Below are 23,648 nucleotides of genomic sequence, written 5' to 3' on the forward strand. Positions count from 1 at the left end.
ACATTGGGGCAAGACGTGTGTGTATGCCCCTGCCTCCCATCACAGATACAGCATTCACATGCTCAGACAAATGCCTGAACATGCCTTCTGTGTTCTAAGTTTGAAATGCACCATCTCCAATAAGGAAGATGGGGAAAAAATACTATTTTCTCCAATGATGCCAATAGTCCCAGGCAAGAAACAAATGTGTAAGCAGAAAGTGCCATTAGAAGATAAAATTACTTTAGCTGTCTAGCCACACAGTGTCCCTGCTAAAAGCAATATGCTTTTCTGAGCCGCAGGAGTGGAAGTAGCTTCTACATGTAAGGAAATGAAGACACAATGGGCACACACATTTTGAGACGGGAAATATCTTTTTACTGGATGATTTTTTTGGAAATCAGTTCCTGACTGTAGATGCTGTATATGTCACATTGACTTCAGCAGGTCTTGTTTAAATTCTACTCGATCCACAGCTGGTCAAATTATTCTGTTACAGTATGCAAAAAGAAGAAATTAATGGCAGACGTTGTTCTAGCACATGGAAATACACTGCTGCACATCATGTAAGTCTCACAAGGCAGATCAGGTACACTGACTACCATCTGAGAGCTAGCAAAGCTGGTTCAACCACCAGCAGTATACAGAAAGGAAAAAACTGTAGCTGTCTGTCTGGGCACAGAACAAACTTTTAGTTGAGAGAGGAAGAACATGAACTGTTTCTTTGTTCATTATTCCAATTGTGAATTAATACGCTCTTTGCTTTACTTACCAGAGTAAAATCCCAATGTGGCCCAGGAGTTAGAAATGTGAATGAGCTTCCTCGCCGCAGAGAGTACCTGTGGACAGAAAATGTTTTCTTGTTTATGATAGCAGTTACAAGGAAAACTCTAAAGCTCTTACAGAGTTCCAGGGTACTTTGCTATCAATAACATTTAGCACAAGATATACATACACATGTGTGCATGTGCCAGTGTGCCAAGTGAGCCTTGACCCCATGCAAGGCAGAGAGCTTCTAAGCAGAGTTATGTGTCATCAGCATATTCTGGCAACCTACTCCAAAACTCTAAATGATACCACTCAGCAGTTGCATGTAGATGTTAAGCAGCATAGGGAATAAAATTGAAGCCTGGGAAACTCCACACTGATGGCTCCCCAAGCACCACCCTCTGGAAAAGAAAATCCGAGTAGGTCAGGAACCACTGCAAAGTGGGGCCACCCACCCCTAACTCGGACAGCCACTCTAGAAGGATACCATGACTGATGGTATCAAAGGCCAGTGAGAGGTTGAGGAGAATTAACAGGGACACATTTTCTCTGTCTCTTTCCCAACAGAGGTCATCATACAGGGTGACCAAAGCACTTTCTGTTCCAAAACCGGACCTAAAACCTGGTTGAAATGAATCTGTAAAGTCAGTTCCCTCCAAGTACACCTGGATCTGGTCCTTGACCACCCACTCAAGAACCTTACTCAAGAAGGGGAGATAGCTAACTGGCCAGTAAGTTACATAATTGTTTCTCTATAACCTAGCCTTTGGCTAATTAACATTCTATGGCATTTTGTGGGAAGGGGGTTACTAGTTTGTTTTAGTTTTATTATGTATTCTGTGTTCTCATTTTGAATGTTTATGTTGTAAAATGCCCTGTGATCTTCAGATAAAGGATGGTATACAAATTTTAATAAATAATAGTAATAATATCATGAAACTGCAGCCCACTAAAATGCCCTCACAAGTAATTCCAGGCCAAGAACTGGGAAGGGAACACTCCATTCCTAACAACTTCCATCTCAGCACCAGTGCTTGGTTTCCAAAATTAGAACTGACTCTGCTCAGGTCTCTGCATGCTTGCTTTCATCAGAACAGAACAGCTGTTTCTGGCTTTCCAGTGCAAGAGAATGGAAAAGCTCTTATTTCTTTGCATGATCAGTACCTGAATTTTCATAAAGGTACAAGGTAAAATAAATAAATATTGTTATTCTTTCCGTGCTTCTGAACATCTGCCACATGTCAGTGACTTCCATGGAAATTGCAGGTTCTGAAGAAGCCATATGTTTCTGACAAATATTCCAACTGCAAGGTTGTCTCAGTATTTCAGTGGCCAAATCAGCCTTGCAGAGAATGGAACAGTGCCAGGGAGTATTTCATACAATACCACAGTTGTGTGACATACACCTTTTAAGGGTGTTAAATCCAGTGCCTTAAGTCATTCTCCAGGACTAGAACAGACTTAAGCAAATACGTTCACTTCCAAGTTTCACTGTCTAATAAGCTTGAGGCACAGACCTTTTCATTTATTTTGGACTCCGTAGCTTTTATCCAAAACTCAGATTTTTAATATCTCAGAAGAGTGGTTTTATATAATTGGCCAATGACAACACCTAATTTGATCAAATAATGGATTTTTTATTACATGAAGCTCCAACAACTAGCAGGCTATAACGTTTCCACTCTGTGCTTCACTTTACATCATAGTATTTGGGTGGGTGGAAGTCCTATGAATGCTGTAAACTGTATAACTTCAACCAGTGCTCTGCTGAATCAATCTGAAACACATGCCTGTTCTACATCATTTACACCGGAGACATGCAGGAACCTGTGCAGGTACAATCTTTAAAAACTGGGAAGAGAAGTCATAGGTGGGAGATCTGTGGGGGATGTGGAGACGATTCTGAGAAGACAAAAACATCTACCATTTAGCATGTACACTGATGTTGCTGCTACAATGCAGAAGAAAATATTTGTTCTAGCCACCATGGCCAGTAAGATGGTAGTTACTGAACCCGGCTCCTCTCTTGCTACTTCTGCCGGGTAGAATTCAGAGGGCCAGGGCATTGTTCTGTTCCTTTGTATTTACTGATGCTTAGAGCTCTTTGGTGCTATTTGACAAGCCATTTGAGCATACTAGAAAGTCTTAAATATTTACTTGAGGAAGACTGAACAATGGCACAACTTCCTCCAGCAAATAGCTGCAGTCGCTCTGGGATTTGACAGGAAGCTTCTGAGCCTCTCCGTTTGTCTATATCAATATGCTAATTCGTCAGTTGCTCATTCCCCCCCCCCCCCGCAGAAAAATTGTTGGAGTCACCGACCTCCAAACTGGTGTGGAGGAACTAGATAACTTTTACATCTCTCAATTGCACAGACGAGTTGTTCTTAAGACCGTCCTGGAATACACTATTCAGACAGCCATAATTTGCAGTTACCATCATCCCAGCCTCTCCTCCCATTTGGAGGCGAGACAGGTTTTCATCCCTAGGAACATAATACAAGGCAGCTTCCCGAGTTATTGCTCCGCCTAGCTCAATACTGTTTACATTGATTGGTAGCAGCTCTCCAGGGTTCCACAGAGATCTCTACCAGCTGGGACATTTTGCATACAAAACACATACCAGGTCTAGGTCATGCCTAGGAAGCCCTACTACTTTCCAAGTGTCTCTCCAAGGTTCTTAACCAACTTGGGTCCAGGACACCTCATGGAACACCTGATCCCTTATGTTCTGTGCTCAATCCCAGCTGTCTTCAGGGGAGTCACTGTTAGTGGTCCCCTATGGCTCAGATGTACAGATGCACTGGCTCCCTGTGGAGCACAGGATCAGGTTTAAGGTGCTGGCTTTAACCTTTAAAGCTCTATACGGCCTAGGACCCTCGTACCTACAGGACCGCCTCTCCTGGTATGTCCCATGGAGGACCTTACGGTCTTCAAACAAAAACATCTTGGAGGTCCCGGGCCACTGGGAGGTTAGGCTGGTCTCAACCAGAGCCAGGGCTTTTTCGGCTGTGACTCTGATCTGGTGGAACGCTCCGTCACAAGAGACTAGGGCCCTGCAGGACTTGACATCTTTCCACAGGGCCTGCAAGACTGAGCTGTTCCACCAGGCCGTTGGCCAAGGCACAGCCTGACCCCCCCTTTGGTAATTCTTCACAGAACTCTAGCCCAATGGTTGCCATTAATTTGATTTGAACTGATTTTGTAATGAATTTATTTTAGAATGCTGTATTATTTTACTGTTGTTAGCCACAGCTTCGGCTGGGGAGGGCGGGATATAAATAATCTTTTATTTTTTTATTTTTTTTATTTCCAAGCAAGAGCCATTGTGGGCCCAATTTTATGGAACTCACTTCCAGTTGAGGTAAGACAGCCCCCCTTCCCTGTTGAACTTCTGGCACTTACTGAAGACTTCTTTAATCCAGCAAGCTTTTAATTGGGATCTGATTTTAGTGTTTTAACTCATCTTTAGCCTCCTGTACATCACTTAGAGACAACTGTGATTAAGCGGTAGACAGGCTGTTGAAATAAATATAAATATGTTAATAAATTGTGGGTGTCTTGCTCCATAGTCACAACTTGCACAAGTGCAGTGGTATGAGGTCTCCCTTATCCACATTTCGTCTCATCCAGCAGACCATGGGTGGGTAGGGTAACGCAGCGAACTGAATCCTGTCATTGGCAAATCCGTCATGGCGCAGCAGTGCACGCCATCCACTTGGACAGAACAGAACAGGATATTCTCCTGTTGAGGTTGGATGGTGCCTTTGCTTTGCAGGCAGCCAGGAGTCTGGCCAGCATATCTCAATGTTTATGCCATCTGGTTCTTTTTCTAATTTCTGCTTTGCCTCTCCAAAGATGCTTTGACAGCAAGTTCCTTTTGGCTGCCTGGCTGGAAGCTCAGCTTGTTTGCTTAACCTTCCCCACCCTCTCCCCTTCCAGAATTAATCTGCACCAAGGGAGGTAAACTGAAGAAGGAAAAACAAGAGTGTTTCCCTTCAGCCAAATATACTGGACCCTTGTGGTAGGTTTCCTGTTCTGCCTGCTTAACTCCGAAGGAAAGCCTGCTACCCATCCCCACTATATGCATATCTTGTCAATCTATTGTTGTGGAGGAAGCATGCTGGGAACATCAAACAGAACAATAAGCTTGGATTCTTCCCAAAATGTAGATAAGAGGACCCTTTGAAGGTCCCAAAAGACGGAGAGGTAAAAATAAATAGCAGAGCTGTCATGTATTCAAAACATTTTTAGTTACGAATCAGTCATCTGCCTTTAAAACAGATGGATCAATTTTAATAAATCTGCATATTTCTAAAAACTAAATATGAATGCCTTATAATTCAACAGAACTAAGCTTTCTTCTTCATTCCCTGCTTGAGCAACACACATTGGTCCATTCAGCCTGAACATTACAGCCCAGATACCCAACACTATTAGACAAGAGACCCTTAGGTAGCAGTAAATTACTGCAAGTCTCAAAAGTTTCCATCAGCATATTCAACCAAACTTTGGTAGCTGTTCTGTTTGAGGGTTTGTCCAGAGAGTTTAATCTAGTAGCCCTATTAACCTTAAAACACTCTTCAATGTCCAAAATAAATTGGGTAGCAATTCTCTATTTCCTTCCTCCTTGGCTTCTAACCAGCTTTGTTTTTCCAGTTTTAAAACACTGAGCACAGCTCTATTCAATGATTTTAAATGCATATTGAATAATGCATTTTCAGGCAGCTAGATTATGCTAATGACAATTTACAATTACAGCAAGGAAATAACCTTCAGCACCCTCTAACTAACAGTTGTAAACAAGGCAGAAACAGAGTAAGCATTTTTAACTCCTAGGTTGGAAAGCGAGTTCTTTCAGCCCAATGTATTTGTATCTAGTTTACATCTTTTAAGGCCACAATTCTACATGTTTACTAAAAAGTAAGCCCCACTGCACACAGCTTATACTGTTAACGTACTTTTGTTGTTTCTTAAAATATATATATACTGTATATAGCTTTTCACATACAGTAAACATAATGTTAAAATTCTTAAATCCTTAGGAGTGGGAAAGGTAGAAATCTCAAATCTAAGGGGAAATTCTACCCTCCGAGAAAAGCAACTCCCAAAACACTCTGGCTGAGCCACTATTTGGCAATTTGCAACTCTGAATCAATTAGCAATTCTAGTGGCTGCTTCTAATGCAGCAAAACCATGAAAGTGGCACAACTGGGTGGAAAAGGTTAAATAGCAATTGGTGGGTGGGTCTGTGTGCAAAACAATATCTGACCACTGAAACCAAGTGGATCGGACACAGACTGCTACTGTTGATTTCAGGACTTCTTGTACTTTTCAGTCTACAGCAGCCACTACTTTGATCTTTTTATATCCTTTGGGGTTTCTGGGGAAAGCGGTTTTAGACACCTCAGACAGGTTTCAGCAATACTGTGCATGTGCTTCCCCCACCTCCTTTTAAATAGCGAAAACAATGGCTGTGATCATAAACACGCCAGCTTTTGAACAAGTCCCATGGCGCAGGGGGACAGACTTCTAAGAACATTTGCCCTCAACTTCTTTGTCCAGCTTGAAAAGGTGAAGCAACACAGCTGAGCTAATCAGAGAATATTAACCAAGTGTCATTATCCACGAGTAATTTATATGATGGGCAGTGGTGATCTGGCATGCTTCCCACATCATCACGGCAGCATGCATGCATCAACCCCGAAGTCACCATTTAACTCCTCCACTATCTCCCAACAGCAGACTTCCTATATTGGCAAAGAACCTTCCTTTCATGTTCTCTCCGGATTTTCTTCCCATGGGACTTCTGGTCCAAGTCAACTGCCTAGCAACCTGTAATAGGTTCGGGCCAAGCTGCTCTGCAAAGGAAATTAACTCTGGACAACATTCCAAGCTTGCAAAGAGTCACTCATTTGAATCTCTGGGTAGAATATGAGCCACCTACAGGTAGGAAAGCCTACATCTTATGGCTTTATTTGCAGAGCCACAATATTACAGTCCTGCTCAGACAACTGTAAGCAGGCACTTGCTGGGGGATGTGTGCTTCAGTGGCTTAAGGTTCTCACAGTGCCAGAGTCCAGCATACTATTTCAAACCACAAAATGTACTCAAAAGATATCCTGGGCAAAGTGTTATGGCTGAGTACATCCACAGAGGACTTCCCTGGTTCTTCAGGGTCCCATCCTGTCTCCCACCTGCACCCACCCCATGCACTGAAATTAGACTTCAAAGGACCTTTCTATCTGAGCCGAAGGCAGCTTTATTCAAACCTAATTGTGGCACATGGGTATGAGTAGTAAGTGGAACACATGAGTAGCTGTGTGGTGCCCAGACACTGTGCCCAGACACTGAGGTCCAGCACCAAGGGCTTTCTGGCGGTTCCCTCGCTGTGAGGTTACAGGCAACCAGGCAGAGGGCCTTCTCGGTAGTGGCACCTGCCCTGTGGAACGCCCTCCCAGCAGATGTCAAGGCAATAAAACTATTTTACTTTTAAAAGACAACTGTTTAGGGAAGTTTTTAATGTCTGATACTGTATTGTTTTTAATATTCAGCTGGAAGCCGCCCAGAGTGGCTAGGGAAACCCAGCCAGATGGGTGAGGTATAAATAATATATTATATATTATATATTATATATTATATATTATATATTATATATTATATATTATATATTATATATTATTATTATTATTATTAATATTAATATTGTGGCATGAGGGCAGTGCCAACACCCCCCCCCCAAAAAAAAACTTGGGAAATCCTCCTGTACAGGTTTTGGAATGGGTAGCAGACTTGCAAATCTATGGGGCTATATCTAACTGCACCCTACTCTCAGTAGACCCATTTAAATAAATCAAGTTTGTCATGCCCATTAACTTCAGTAGGATTGTACTGAATACCCCTCACAGTGATACCTCTAGACCAGATAGGAAAACAAACCAAGTTTGGGAGAAATATCAAATACTTTGTAGCCTGCATCAAATCTCCAAGAGTCCAAAAACACTCCCAGCTCTGCTCCCAGTTATCCCCATTTTACAAACAGGGAAGCAGAGAAACTGCAACGGAATCAAAGACATCTAGTGAGTCAACAGCAGAACACACCACAAGACTTCACAGGTCCAAGTCCAACACACTCTGTTGGTGCTGGCTTATCAGTTAGGACATGTTATCTCTTGCCTCCTACTCTTAAAAAAAAAAAAAGCAAGCAACTGAAAAATGAAGGTAGACAGTTAGGACCAACAAAACCCAAGACCTAGCACTAAGCAGCAGTTACAGCCTCAGCAATAAATAGGATTTATATATGGCCAATGCTCAAGGAAAAAAGTGAACTCTAATTCCAAAGCAGAACAGCAAACAACAGCGTTGATGGGAAAGGGCAGATTGTGCTGTACTCATTCCTGCAGAAAGACGCACACCACGTTGCTTCCACGTGGACCGTGGCACAGCCCACGATTCCTTGCTGCCACCCACCAGCCCCTTGGGATTTGCTCTGCCTCCTTTTTAAGTAAGCTTTCCAGCTTACTTAATACAGTTGACTAGAATAGAATTCCAGACTAATAGCATGTTTCCAGTTAGCAGGCACGAGGCCAATTCTAAGGCTAGCTGAACTTGATGCACATTTTTTCCTACCTATTTCAAGTGCTCCCACAGACGAACAGCAAAGATCAAATACTAAAGGCACTGGGCCAAATCCATGAGCAGAAACCCCACTCGCAGATTATGCCAGCTCAAAAGAATTGCCAGTTGTGGGGTGGGGGTGAAGCTCAAGAGACATTTTAAGTTCTTGTGGGAAATTATGCCCAACTAGGATCAGCAGAAGTTGTGGCATGAGATTTGTCACAAAACACATTTCCCATGATTAAGACACTGTTTTCCGTTAGCTACTTATTTTAGACGATCACCTTGTTTATGAGACAAGTATTCCTTTATTTTCAAGCTGTGTTTGCAATGAATAGTAGCAAGATTTTGGCTATACGTTTAGTTACTGGAATATACAGTGGTACCTCGGGTAACAGACGCTTCAGGTTACAGACTCCGCTAACCCAGAAATAAAACCTCGGGTTAAGAACTTTGCTTCAGGATGAGAACAGAAATCACGCAGCGGCAGCACGGTAGCAGCAGGAGGCTGCATTAGCTAAAGTGGTGCTTCAGGTTAAGAACAGTTTCAGGTTAAGAACGGACCTCCAGAATGAATTATGTTCTTAACCCGAGGTACCACTATATAGGGGATGGATGCAAAGAGATCAACTGTATTCTGTACGGTAAACAAGTTTCCATATTTTTATCTTTGGGAAATAAATCCATACATAATAGGCTAAACTTTGTCCACTGTTGGCAGGAACATACTGCCAATCCTTTCTAGACACTGCAAAGTTATGGAGTGATGAGATGGAAGCTGACCATCAAAAGGCTAGTCACAACCAGTTTACATACGGTACTTAAAAGGAGGCAGTTGTGTTTGACTGGGAAAAGTCCCACAGAGAAACAGAAAGAGCTTGTGCTCAGGGCAAGCAGGTGGAAGAGAGGGGGAGACTGAGAGCTTGGAAACAGAGAGCAAATTAATTAATTAATTAATTAGTAGTAGTAGTAGTAGTAGTAGTACCACCCTGAAGATCACAGGGTGGTTTACAACATAAAAATGCAGAATGAGAACACAAAATACGTAATAATTTTTTTAAAAAATCAATAGCAGCCCCCCAAACACATTTAAAAGGCCATAGAACTTTTAATCAGCTAAAGGGTCTAGTTATAGAGAAACACTTTCATATAACACATAAAGATATGTAATGAAGGCACCAGGTGAGCCTCCATGGGGAGAGCAGTCCATAAACGGGGAGCCACCGCAGAAAATGCATTTTCTCATGTTTCTACTGTCCAGACCTCTTGGGGGGGGGGGCACATGAAGAAAAGCCTCAGATGATGATCTGTAGACAATGAGTTCAAGCACATGAGCCTAAAATATATCTTGTTTGCAGAATGTACAGGCCTGAAAGAAAGAGGGCAAATAGAAGCTGGTCGAGCCTTTAAAGCATCCCATAGTCGCCTTGGGCTGGTCTTAACCATCCAGGGGTCCTTTACCTCTTTTTACCATTTACTGGCATATTGGAATAGCCAAGAAATAAACTTTCGGGTCAGAGAAGAGAAATAATTTCACAAGTATTCAGATCTGAGTGGGACAGAGGAGAAAAGCAGGAGCAAGACAAATACTAGGCATTTAGCAGAGATAAGTGGGAACTGCAAGAGCAAAAGGAGTCTTCCAGGAAAAGGCTGAGGCAGCAGAGACAGGCAGCTTGGGGGATGAACACAACTGGGCTGGGTCTGCTAGGAGGAATGCCTATATCATTTAGCAAAACCTTAAAAAAACCAAAAACCATTGTGTGGGGGTGGCCAAGCTATGTTCACGGATCTTTCATTTTAAAGGTTCACAGTGCTTATAAAACAGCCATATTTATGTCTACTGTATGTCTCCACCCTCTCTTCTTAACCAACAACCAGGTAGTTTGCAAATTGCTAGAGACACAAAGCCCGCAACTTTTGGTCTGCACAAGGATTTGTGGTCAAGTAATAATAATAATTAAGTGGACGCGGGTGGTGCTGTGGGTAAACCACAGAGCCTAGGACTTGCCTATCAGAAGGTCAGCGGTTCGAATCCCCGTGACGGGGTGAGCTCGGTCCCTGCGTCTGCTAACCTAGCAGTTCGTAGGTATCACTCCAGCGGGAAGGTAAACGGCATTTCCGTGTGCTGCTCTGGTTTGCCAGAAGCAGCTTAGTCATGCTGTACGCCGGCTCCCTCGGCCAATAAAGCAAGATGAGTGCCGCAACCCCAGTGGGTCACGACTGGACCTAATGGTCAGGGGTCCCTTTACCTTTACTACTAATAATTTATTATTCATACCCCACCCATCTGGCTGGGATTCCCCAGCCACTCTGGGAGGCTTCCAAGTGAATATTAAAAACAATACAGCATCAGTAAACAGGTGTGCTAAATTGGCTATCAAATTTCAAACAAGACATCTTTTTTAATGGAGCAGTAAAAAAGCCAAATGTTCAGCACCTAATTTCTCCCCTTACCCAACAGTCTTTTCTCATACCTAGCATTTTGCCGTTGGCCTTTGTGCAGATACCCTCCTCAGCCATTGACAGGTTGAGTCAGAAATAATTTTTCCTTTTTTCCAAACGACTGTATTAGGACCATGAAGAGGCTTTAATGTTAAACTACAGCTTATGGTGATAAGAGACAATGGAAAATTAAAATGCCTGGGGCAACAGAGCTGTAAGATCTAGTGTGGCATGAGACACTAAATTTGTCTGTTTGAAGACAAAAGTTTGAAAGGGAGCAGCCAAAGCCCGAAGATAAGGAAGTTCTGTGCCTCATCTCCAGTAGCTCATTTTGAAATTGAATAGCATGAAGAGCTGGTAATAGTCTTCCCTTATTCCAGTTCCTGTCTCAACTGCAGGCCACTTTGGGACCCAAATGAGGAAATGCAGGGTGTCAATTCTCTGCTAAATAAATAAGCAAGCCTTTAGATGCAGCTTACAGTGGAGCACCTAGCAAGTGATAATGTAGGTCACTTTGCCATGCATAACTCCTCCTGCTAATTCCTGCATATCACCCTGCTTGTAAAACACATAGCTAGATGAGATGACTGAAAAGCTAGCAACCACATCCCATTGTCCCACCCATCCTGCTTCATTACCGCAGCCTCTCCCCTTTAAGGTTTTAAGAGCTGATTTGAGGCATAGACACCCTTTCACCATAGCCAGCTTGCTAATTTCCTTCTGTGAGAAAAAAGGGTAGTTTCTGAACTTGCATAACCCTGACTATTTTAGTCTCTTCCTTCACATCAAAATCTCTGGTGAAAGGATAGTTGTACAGGTGTAATTGTGCACATTCAGAAAGGTTTGTTTTACTATTTGATATGAAGTATATTAGATGTACATCCAAGAAGTTATGTTGTTCTGGGGGGAGGGGGAGAGAACAACATGCAGGTCAACAGTGTTTCAAGTCAAAGTTATAGCATACAGTATTCCCTTTCGTATTCACATATACATTGGGTGTCACATTGTATCCATTTATGAATTGTGGTGGCTTTTTGGCATGGCCATAAGCAAAAAAGTTTGTGTGTGCATTTTATTAATTAAAGACAACAAAAATGGTAAAAGCAGGCCTCCGGTTTTGAGTTAATCTGCATTTTCATGTAAACACCAAGCTGATGGTACTGTGGCCTTCCTAAGGAATAGTAATCCCTGTTTCTACACTGTGTTTGGATCAAGGACAAGATGAACCTACATTCCGTAGTGTGCAAGAACGCTGCTTATTAAGTCAGTTGTGAAGGAGCTGTTTTCCATGCGCTTGGAACCATAGAATTGTAGAATCGGAAGGGACTGCAAGGGTCATCTAGTCCAGCCCCCTGAAATATAGGAATCTTTTGCCCAACATGGGGCTCAAACCCATGACTCTTAGATGAACTGAAGTATCCTGAGTTCTGTTGATGTGCAAAGTGTCTTCTAAACACTTTGAGATTAGAAGAGAATGAAAAAGATCATTTATTTCAATCTGAACACATTACAGAAAATAGCTTGCAGCTTTACAATACATTAAAAGTTCAGGGTGCTCCCCCCCCCCCCACATACCCCCAGGTTTATTAAGCCAACGCAATCCAGTTAAACACAACCACAGCACAACCATCTGCACAATTCACTGTTTTCATGTTATTTGCAGGTCTACTAAAATAACAGTCCTCAACAATAGATTGTTGTGAGAGTGAACAATTCAAGTATTCCGTGGCTGCAACCCAAGCATACTATCAGAGAATAATCACCACTCAACACAGTGGGATTCATTTCCAGGTAACCATACATAAGAAACCCTGACCGTTAAGTCCGGTCGTGGCCGACTCTGGGGTTGCGGCGCTGATCTTGCTTTACTGGCCGAGGGAGCCGGCGTACAGCTTCCGGGTCATGTGGCCAGCATGACTAAGCCGCTTCTGGCGAACCAGAGCAGCGCATGGAAATGCCGTTTACCTTCCCGCTGGAGGGGTACCTATTTATCTACTTGCACTTTGACGTGCTTTCGAACTGCTAGGTTGGCAGGAGCAGGGACCGAGCAACGGGAGCTCACCCCGTCCCAGGGATTCGAACCGCCGACCTTCAGATCGGCAAGTCCTAGGCTCTGTAGTTTAACCCACAGTGCCACCCGCGTCCCTTTAACCATACATAAGATTGCACTATAAAAACTTTTCTGTTCTGAAACAGATGCAGAACTATTGCTGCAACACAACCTGTTTGGTGCAGCTTAGGTTGAAGCTTCAAGAATGCTTCCGAATAACATGTCAAGAAACTTTTACTATAGGGGAGAAGCTGGGGAGGGAAGAATGCACACTTTTCTATTCAAAAGGGAAATGGCCTGTGGTCAGGAAGAAAAAATATTGTACAGCCAGACACAGAACAACCTTTGCAAACACTCACATTGTTCTAGCTACTGAAAACTGAAAGACTTTCCATACAGAACAAAATATGCTGTTTTCCACAACACTCTCCAAAAGCAGCTCCATTCTAGGACCAAATTGGTCAAAATACAAAAGCAGCATCATTTGCGCCATCTTGTGCTCATGCATATACAGCATGTTAAGATACATGCCATAATCAGCTTTAGTGGCATTCTCTTTAAGAACTGGGAAAAGATGTGCAATATAAAATGATATGTTTAAGCGATTAATTCTAATGCCAGTAATGCCAGGGGGAAAGAAACAGCAACAACAAAACACATCCTTTCAGACCAAGATAGAACCAAATACAGTGGTATTTCTGGTTAAGAACTTAATTCATTCTGGAGGTCCGTTCTTAACCTGAAACTGTTCTTAACCTGAGGTAACACTTTAGCTAATGGGGCCTCCAGCTGCCGCACGATTTCTGTTCTCATCCTGAAGCAAAGTTCTTAACCTGAGGTACTATTTCTGTGTTAGCGGAGTCTGTAACCTGAAGCGTTTGTAACCTGAGGTACCAACTATCTAGTTTGCCTCCAAGCAATGGATGGTTGGCTTTTCTAGCAATGATGAGCTTTTGCAGCAAGGGGGGTGGAATTCTCTGATGGGGAACATTACAAAATCAGCATCAACGGTAAAATCTGATGCACTGTTTGGAATCATCATTTGTATTCACGAAGTCCACATGGCTTCCTGGAAAGCATCGAGCTTGCTCTTCATTCCCCACTTGCATCATCCTTCATAGCCATACGGGGAAGCCTTGTTAATTTCACTTGTTCTGGATGGCTTGCAAATCACGCTGACAAAGCTTTTCCTTTCACTTTCTACTCCTGGCTCCCAGCACCAATCAACCCGTTCCTGTGTTTCATTGTTATGCTGTATTATGAACCATAGAGTAAAAAGAAAGGAGAAACTGAAAGGAAAATATCTGCTATAGTACAGATTCAGAGTCTACCTTGGTGCATCTAGCTCAGTGCTGTCTACATGGATTGGTAGCTTGCTCTCGGTCCTCCCCAGAGATGCCAGAAATTGAAACTGGCACTTTTTATAAGCAAAGTATGCACTTTGCCTCTGAGTTGCAGCCTTTTCCCAATTATCTGTTTACTTTTCTCTCTCATCTGTACATGTTCCCTTGAGACCTGGAGGGAAAGCTCACACTTAATTTCTTTAAAAAGCAAGAAAGGAGGTAGGACACTCTAGCACATTACAGCCCAAAACCAGAGTGAAGGGATCATTTTTTTATTGTGTAGAGGGAAGCATTCAACCTCAAGAATACCAAGAAACACCAAACCCAATATATAGTTATGTTGTACTCACAGTTAGAATCATGGAATTGTAGAGTTGGAAGGGATCCTGAGGGTCATCCAGTCCAACCCACAGCATGCAAGAACCTAGGACAGATGGTCACCCCAAACTACTACTGCTAGCCAGGGGAAAGAGCAGAATTTCCCTTTGAAATCCACAAACATGTGTGAACACCTGTTTGTTAATAGTAATATTCTCTGTGCGTGGGCTGAGTGTATTTCCCTCATCTAATCTTTGACATTCAAATCACAGCTTGCATTTCTGGGAAATGCTGTCAACACTTTAAAGGAAAAAAGCATAGTTCTTGGTGGTTCAGGCCACAGGTACACAGGAGTCTTAATATCAGAAGACACACTTTCCTTGTAATAATTTGTGGTTTTTAGTGTATTTTCTCTCCTTTGCTTTTACTAGCCAAGAGGTGGGAAACCTGTGGCCCTCAAGGTGTTGCTGGACTCCTTCATTCCTAGGAAGCATGGTGAATAGTAAGGGGTGACAGGCGTGGGAATCCTACAACCTTTTAAAAGGCCCAAGTTCCCCGTCTTTTAGGAGTTCGGCACCCAATTCTGCTTTGTTCTGCATCCAGCCTTCCCAAACCGTGTCTGCCTTACCTAGTTTACACTGCAAACTGCAGGCAGGGGCTGCTAACATTACAGCTAATTTTTACAGTGCCTTGTCTCTATAATTATCACTATCATCTACTGGCATCTAGTGGACAGGAGCTGACTTGCAGTCAACACTCTACAGCTAGGATGGCACTGTTACGTGTCTCAAGAATTGTATTTACAGAGTCATCAAAGATTAGTTAAATCTAAGCCTATGAAGCATAGGTCTGCTTGTCAGACCTCACTTCCTAGGTCTAAAAAGAACAACCTGCACCCCATGCTTTCCTGTTGGAAGTCATTTTCACACCATACACCTTACATTAGATAAAGGTAAAGGGACCCCTGACCATTAGGTCCAGTCGTGGCCAACTCTAGGGTTGCAGCGCTCATCTCGCTTTATTGGCCGAGGGAGCCAGCATACAGCTTTTGGGTCATGTGGCAAGCATGACTAAGCCGCTTCTGGCGAACCAGAACAGCACACGGAAACGCCGTTTACCTTCCCGCTAGAGCGGTACCTATTTATCTACTTGCACTTTGACGTGTTTTTGAACTGCTAGGTTGGCAGGAGCAGGGACCGAGCAACGGGAGCGCACCCCGTCGCAGGGATTCAAACCGCCAACTTTCTGATTGGCAAGTCCTAGGCTCTGTGGTTTAACCCACAGCACCACCCACATCCCTTTACATTAGGTAGGAGAGACTGAATAGCTAAGGAAGTCCAGACTATAAAAACAAAATCAGTTATGCTGAAACAATCATCCAGAGCACTTAGGGGCTAAATAGAGCTATATTTTGTAATTTTACACCCTAATTAAGGCTCCTGGGACTAATCCCCAATGGGAGATATACCTCCAACTAAAGCATGCCTTGTATTGTGTTGCATGAAATGTCCTTAAGGGAAGAACTGCACCCACTCACCCTGCCTTGCCTTGTTAATTTCTGTAAGGAGTTTTGTGCCCTTGAGCTTGAGGTTTTAAGGAGTGTCCCTATGTGAGAGCCTGAGTGTATAAAAAACATCTCTGCATCATTACAACAGACATTCAGTTGGGACAAACAGAAGAAGAAGAAGAAGAAGAAGAAGAAGAAGAAGAAGAAGAAGAAGAAGAAGAAGAAAGCAGCAAGTTGGATATTTCAAAATGCAATTGAAGGGATGGGCTGATTTCTTAACCTATACCCAAAGTGAATTTACAAAGAGGCCTACAACTGGTTTGAATCTCTCTGAAATATTATGATAAAATTTGTATTGTGGAGTTCTCGGCAGTGGCAACTCTTTTCCATATGACATTGGAACAGTGCTTCATCTTACAATGTTTCAACAACCAACTAACCAGCCTCATTTTAAACTTAGTATTGACTCACTTTAAACCTGGGATTCAGAAAAATGGGTAAGATGCAGACTCAAGAATGCATGTTTTTGTGGGTTCCACAGACTGATACTCAAAATCCCAGTACTGTGTATTTAGAAAGTAAAGCACATGTGGTACACATATCTGAGCCACCTTTAAACATTCTGCCATTAGTAAACTTGTACAGGATTGCTCCAAAAGTGGCTGGCAGAATGGTAAACCTGTTTTGTCACTTTCTCTCACCCTAGAATAGTTCTGCTATAAAATGGATGAGTGGTTTCAATGTTCTCCTAGCTTACACAAAGAGGACACAAGCACTGCAACCAATAAATGCTAATACAGAATTTGTGTAAAATAACTTTATACCAGCTTTGACCTACCTTTTAGTAACAACAAACGTTTCATCCCATTTCAACACAGCCAGTTAGCACTCCATCCACAGAGTAGAGCTGGGATGCTGGTCAACTGGCTGCCTATTTGTTTGGGGCCAAATATTATGTGAAGTTGAGAATACCCTGGCATAATGGCAGCTAACCTTTATTATTACATCATGGAATCGTTCAATAGGAATGGCAGGAGTGAGGGCACCTTCCTTCACCTTAAGAGGCAGCACCTGAACTCTCTACCTGTCTCTCACACATTCTGTATTTAAGGGGAAGCCAGCATTGCACTTAAACTCCTAGAGAACATCTGCTCTCCTCACTTTCCAATCAATGGACATGATTTAAAATTTCCCAGGACCTCTGAAAAGGTATGTAAGAATTCAAGAGAGAGGATGTCATACCCATCACTGGCTCCAATAATGGAAACCAACTCTATCAATTCAATTTTCCCCCTCCATTAAGCCAGCTGTTGGTATAAAGTACTGTGCAATGGGAGCAATCTTGGCCAGGGCAGAAATGCTTTAAAACAACCCTGTTTGTCCTTGTATGCCTCAAGAAAACTTGACCTACTTGAAATAAGTAAAAGTATGTTGCTGGCTGCTGAATTTTAATTGGAGTTACAATAAAAGGCTAGTAGAAGGCCATCTAGCAATAAAAGAAATGTTGCATGTTGAAGGCTTCATCTGCATGTTGCAACATTATGAGGTCAAGGTTAGCAGTGGTAGAATGCGCTGCACAACTTTAGGCTGTGGGGAGGGGGAGATTGTCAGATTTTGAATGCGACCTGGTTTTAAAAATAAAAAAACTCCACCCCACTAACAGACAACTAACACAACAGCAGAGAGAAGGCTGGGTTAGAACTTTTCTCCTTAGTGTGCTAGTGTGTTTGCTTGTTACTTGATTACTCCTCATCTGCAATTACACAGTCTATTTTATCCTACCATGATTCTGCCACCTCATTCTGCTGCATGGGTAGACCAGACCTAAGGTCAGATTTAGACATAATATCAGGTCTACAAGAAAAACTTATCCCGTGCATCGTTCCACACAATTAGCTTCCCTAAACTGACAAGAGGAGCCTAGGGCAGCAAGCGCAAATTCTATCAGTTCCCAGTTAGCATGAGAGAAATATGTCAAACTTCATTTTATATAATGCAGCCATTTTAGTGCTAAACTTGAAAACTACCTGGGCAGAAAAGCAGTATATAAATCCAAAAAATGAATAATGAACTGTTTTGAATGGAATGTGAGTGACGCTTGCCTGGGTCATTGATAGAATCACAGAATTGCAGAGATGGAAGAGACCCCCAAAGGTTATCTAGTCCAACCCTCTGCAATGCAGGAATCACAGCTAAGGAATCCCTGACAGAAGGCTAACCAACCTCCATTTAAAAACCTCCAAGAAAAGAGAGTCCACAGCCTTCCATGGTAGTCCGTTCCACTGTCAAATAGCTCTTACTGTCAGAAAGTTCTTCCTGATGGTTGTCAGAATATCCTTTCTTGTCATCTGAATCCATTGGTTTGAGTTCTACACTCTGGAGCAGCTGAAAACAACTTCACTCCATCTTCCACGTGACAGCCCTTCAGATAATCTGAAGATGGCTCTCATGTCACCTCTGACTCTTCTTTTTCAGGCTAAATACACCCAACTCCTCCTCCTCATAAGGCTTGGTTTCCAGACCATTGATCATCTTGATCGCCCTCCTCTGCACACATTCCAGCTTGTCAATATCCTTCTTAAATTGCGGCACCCAGAACTGGACACAGTATTCCAAGTGTGGTCTGACCAAGGCAGAATAGAGTGGTACTATGACTTCCCTTGATCTGGACAGTGTACTTCTGTCGATGCAGCCTAGAATAGCATTCACTTTTTGGGATGCTGCATGACCCTGTTGACTCGCATTAAGCTTATGGTCCACTAAGATCCCCAGATCCTTTTCACATATAAATGTACAGTGGTACCTACACACACGCTTCAGGTTACAGACTTCGCTAACCCTTCCATGGTACAGTGGTACCTCGGGTTACATACGCTTCAGGTTACAGACTTTGCTAACCCAGAAACAGTGCTTCAGGTTAAGAACTTTGCTTCAGGATGAGAACAGAAATCGTGCTCTGGCGGCAACTCAAACCAATGGCTTCAGATGACAAGAAAGGAGAAAGGAAAATATTACCTTGGGTTAAGAACTTTGCTTCAGGATGAGAACAGAAATCGTGCTCTGGCGGCGCGGCAGCAGCAGGAGGCCCCATTAGCTAAAGTGGTGCTTCAGGTTAAGAACAGTTTCAGGTTAAGTACGGACCTCCAGAACGAATTAAGTACTTAACCTGAGGTACCACTGTACTTACACAGCTCAGGACCTCAATACCTTAAGGACTGCCTCTCCCCATACAAACCGACCCAGACCCTGCATGTCCCCTCTCCCAGAGAGATTCAGAGGATGGCAACAAGAAAACAGGTCTTTTCTGTGATGGCTCACCATCTGTGGAATGCTCTCCCCAGAGAGGCTCGGCTGGTGCATCATTACATGTCTTCAGACACCAGGCAAAAGCATTCTTCTTTACCCAGGCCTATGGTTATTAAAAAATCTATGGCCTGCAAAAGTGTTGGGGATAGGATTCTCGTTATTATTATTTTACTTTTATTATGATTTTATCATTGATATTGTGTAATATGTTTCTAATGTTGTACACCACCCTGATCTTTTGATAAAGGGTGGTATATAAATTGAATTAATAGTAGTAACAACAATAGTACTGGTAAGCCAGGTGTCCCTTATCTTATATTTGTGCAGCTGGTTCTTCCTGCTTAAGTGTAGAGCCTTACATTTGTCCCTATTGAAATTCATCTTGTTAGCTTGGGCCCAGTTCTGCAATCTGTTACGGTCATCTTGAATCCCGATTCTGTCTTCTGCAGCATTAACTACCCCTCACTGGGCACACATCTTGAGGGGAAGGGAAAAGACTTGCACCCTGAACACACTGCATAAACAGCTTCTGTGTCATCGGGAAAGGTCCCTTAGGCATTAATCTAAAACATGCAGTTTTGCCAGTTGCTGGGGACCAATGCAATTGAGTTTATGCCCTCTTTCTGACCTTCCCAGGGGTGGGGTGGGACAGATCTGGCTGGCTTTTGTGGGTGACAGGATGCAGAATGAGATGGATTTCTGCTGTAATCCAGCAGCGCTCTTGTGTTCTTACGGATGCCTGCTGTGTCATTGTTTTTTTTAAACCACACACATCACATATCAAGGGCCCACTTCAAAGATCCGGATGAAATATACAAAAGAGCTGGCTGGCTACGTCACTCTGATTTTAGGATTTTTGCCATACTGCTATGGGTGGTGCAATAGGGGACTGTCGCATTTGCTCTGCTTCTTCACCCGCCATTCATTTTCTTTTATTTGAGTGCAGTGGCGGCTCGAAATCCTTTTAGATGAGGGCAGGGGTGTGTGTGTGTGTGATAATAATGATACAACAATACAATACGAATAGTTTGCACTCAACTCATGACGATACAAGGATATAATACAAATAGGGGCTCATCCCTTTAACAGGTGGGGGGACCCTGCAGGTTCTCACGCTTCATGTCAGACCCTCTCCGTCCCCTTTTCAGGTAGAAAGCTGAGTCTGGGCATCAATAACACATACTACTACTACTGCTACTACTACTACTAATAATAATAATAATGGTAATCTTCTTTGGCGATCACTCGTAGCTGAGTAAGATTGTCTTCCATACAGCAATGAGAATAAATTGTACTGGACTCATCCCTTTAACAGGTGTGTCGTGGGGGGAGGGGGGACCCCTCTGCAGGTTCTCAGCTTCATCTCAGACCCCCCTCTATCCCCTTTTCGGGTAGAAAGCTGGGGCTGGGCATCAATAACACTAATACTACAACTAATAATAATAATAATGGCATACAGCAATGCGAATAAGATTGTACTGGACCCATCCCTTTAACAGGTGTGCCGTGGGGGAGGGGGGACCCCTCTGCAGGTTCTCAGCTTCATCTCAGACCCCCCTCTATCCCCTTTTCGGGTAGAAAGCTGGGGCTGGGCATCAATAACACTAATACTACGACTAATAATAATAATAATGGCATACAGCAATGTGAATAAGATTGTACTGGACTCATCCCTTTAACAGGTGTGTCGTGGAGGATGGGTGACCCCCCTGCATGTTCTCAGCTTTATCTCAGACCCCCTCCATTCCCCTTTCAGGTAGAAAGCTGGGGCTGGGCATCAGTAATAATAATAATAATAATAATAATAATAATAATAATTAATAATAATAATGGTAATCTTCTTTGGCGATCACTCGTAGCTGAGTGAGATTGTCTTCCATACAGCAATGCGAATCAGATTGTACTGGACTCATCCCCTTAACAGGTGTGCTGTGGGGGAGGGGGACCCCTCTGCAGGTTCTCAGCTTTATCTCAGACCACCCCCTCCCCTTTTCAGAGAGAAAACTGGGCCTGGGGTTCAATAGTACAATAGTAATCAATAATGGTGATGATGATGCAATCGGATCGTCCCTGTGACGGGGAGGGGGCTGAAGGCTCTTACGCCCCCCACCCACCTTTCGAAGCGAATAATACTGGGGAGGGGGGGTCAACACCCCCCAGCACCTCATACCGCCCCCCCCCGTCGATTACTATTATTCCTTTTTACCGTTAACTTCTTCGGGGTTGTGGGGGGGCACTTACCGCCCGCAGGAAGCTGAGGAGGAGGCTGAGGAGGAGGAGGAGGAGGAGGAGGAGGAGGCGGCCTGCCGGGCCCCTCCGGGGGTCTCGAGGAGAGGCGCTCCTCCGTCGCTTCTCCTCACAGGCGCTCCCCCCGCGGCGGTGGCGGCGGCGCCGGGCCTCGCCGCTTGCTGCTGCTGCTGCCGCCGCCTCCCCTTCCTCCTCAGAGGGGGCTTCTCAGCCAAGGGGCCGCTCTCCATGCCGGGCGAGACCAGACTCGCCTCCGCTGAAGCCCGGGACGAGAATGGTTAATGGCGGCGGCTGAGGGAGGAGGGCCGCCCGGCCGCCGCGGCACAAAAAAAGCCGTTTGAAAATGGCGGCGGGAGCTGCGCCGGCCAATCAGCGACGCCGACGGCCGGTTGCTAGGAGACGGTGCGAGGGGGAGAGAGGCCTAGCTGCCAGGCCTGAGGCCTTCTTCGCTTTGGGGATTATTTATTTTTCAAAAGAATGAGGCTGGGTTGTTTTCCCCCTTCCTCGTATCGCCTCGTCTCGGGGTACGTGGAAGGAGTAGGATTAGGCTCCAGAAATGAACGGAGAGGCTTCCTACGGGTTTCAGTGGGTCTACTCCTGAGTATGGTGTATTATGTAGTTATTTGTGCACGTTCTGGCACGTCAGGCGGCTTACAGATAAAAGACCAGAACACAGCTAAAATCATAAGAAAAATACTATAATATAATATAGTATAATATAATACACACACACATATTTTGTGTGTGCATTAATTTTTTTCCATAAAATAACTCATTTGAGAATTCAGCTCCCATTATGGCAGCAGCCATGGTTTCCATCTCCTCCACTAGCGTCCAGTTTACTCTAATAATAATAATATTTTATTTGTACCCCACCCATCTGACTGTGTTACCCCAGCCACTCCAGGCAGCTTCCAGCATATATTAAAAAATGTTTTACTATAACATTAAACCTTAAAAAGCTTCTCTATACAGCACTGCCTAAAAGATACAGAATTACTCAAAGCTAAGAAATGAATGCTGGTCCGGGGAAACCTTTGTTAGGATAAACCTGCTGACAAGTTTATTCTCTTAGTTGATTAATGCATTTATATTTCACCTCTACTCCAAGGAGAGCAAGGTGGTGTATGGTGGTCTCCTGTTGCATGCAGTATTATATATTGCATCTATTGTCAGCATATAACCAGTGCTCGGAGATGTGCAGTGTTCAAGGTGTTACTATTTTGGACCAGTTTACCTGCAAGTTCGCCTTAGCCCATAACATGCCCATCTGACCACTTGGATCTGCAGAACTGGTACTGCTTAGATTCAGTTTTCCACATCTGCACACCAGTTGGAGATTTATTTATTTTTTAAGTCCTAATATCCAGTTTTGCCTAACATTTTTTTTTTGCCAAGCAATTTCCCCTAACATATTGCATTTATACTCGCACTTTACCCTTCTGTGTTCATCTTAGTACACATGACTTGGCTGGAGAACTGCCAAAATGTGTGAATTTTAGAGGATGGCTGTGTTGCGGTTTGCACATTGCGTAAAGGTAAAGGGACCCCTGACCATTAGGTCCAGTTGTGACCCACTCTTGGGTTGCAGTGCTCATCTCACTTTACTGGCCGAGGGAGCTGGCGTACAGCTTCCGGGTCATGCGACCAGCATGACTAAGCCGCTTCTGGCGAACCAGAGCAGCGCACGGAAACGCCGTTGACCTTCCCGCCGGAGCGGTACCTATTTATCTACTTGCACTTTGACGTGCTTTCGAACTGCTAGGTTGGTAGGAGCAGGGACCGAGCAACGGGAGCTCACCCCGTCGCGGGGGTTCGAACCACCGACCTTCTGATCGGCAAGTCCTAGGGCTCTGTGGTTTAACCCACAGCGCCACCCGCGTCCCCTCTTGCACATTGCTTAAGAAAGTGCAAATTAGATAGGTTCAAGTGTGAACTGAATCAATTTTCTCCCACATCCCTGTCTCACTATGGAGCTATGATCTGCCCCCACCCCCACCCCATCGCCTGTGATGCAGGCCTGTGTCGGGTCTGCAGTTGGTACAGAATACCCCTTTCTTTGGAGGAGAGC

The 23,648-nt window shown here is 43.8% G+C and overlaps 1 protein-coding gene across 1 annotated transcript; it reads right to left on the minus strand.

Annotated features, from left to right (window-relative positions):
* Positions 1-334: 334 nt before the first annotated feature.
* LOC310659259 (uncharacterized protein) lies at positions 335-21,925 on the minus strand. Its single transcript, XM_083402547.1, has 3 exons — positions 21,572-21,925; positions 752-818; positions 335-469 (listed from the first exon to the last, which is right to left on the minus strand). Exons 1-3 carry the CDS (start codon positions 21,805-21,807, stop codon positions 434-436), a joined length of 339 nt encoding a protein of 112 aa, XP_083258673.1. The 5' UTR covers positions 21,808-21,925; the 3' UTR covers positions 335-433.
* Positions 21,926-23,648: the final 1,723 nt, after the last annotated feature.

Source organism: Podarcis tiliguerta (assembly GCF_965153285.1).
Source record: "Podarcis tiliguerta genome assembly, chromosome: 10".
In the NCBI taxonomy this organism is placed as follows: Eukaryota; Metazoa; Chordata; class Lepidosauria; order Squamata; family Lacertidae; genus Podarcis; species Podarcis tiliguerta.

Excerpts from the sequence above, each read along its gene's own strand:
- LOC310659259 (XM_083402547.1), bottom strand. The coding sequence starts at position 21,807 with ATGGAGAGCGGCCCCTTGGCTGAGAAGCCCCCTCTGAGGAGGAAGGGG. Across the intron at positions 819-21,571 it reads TCCTCAGCTTCCTGCGGGCG|GTACTCTCTGCGGCGAGGAA; the intron begins GTAAGTGCCCCC and ends TTCTGTCCACAG. Across the intron at positions 470-751 it reads CACATTGGGATTTTACTCTG|AATAATTTGACCAGCTGTGG; the intron begins GTAAGTAAAGCA and ends ATACTGTAACAG.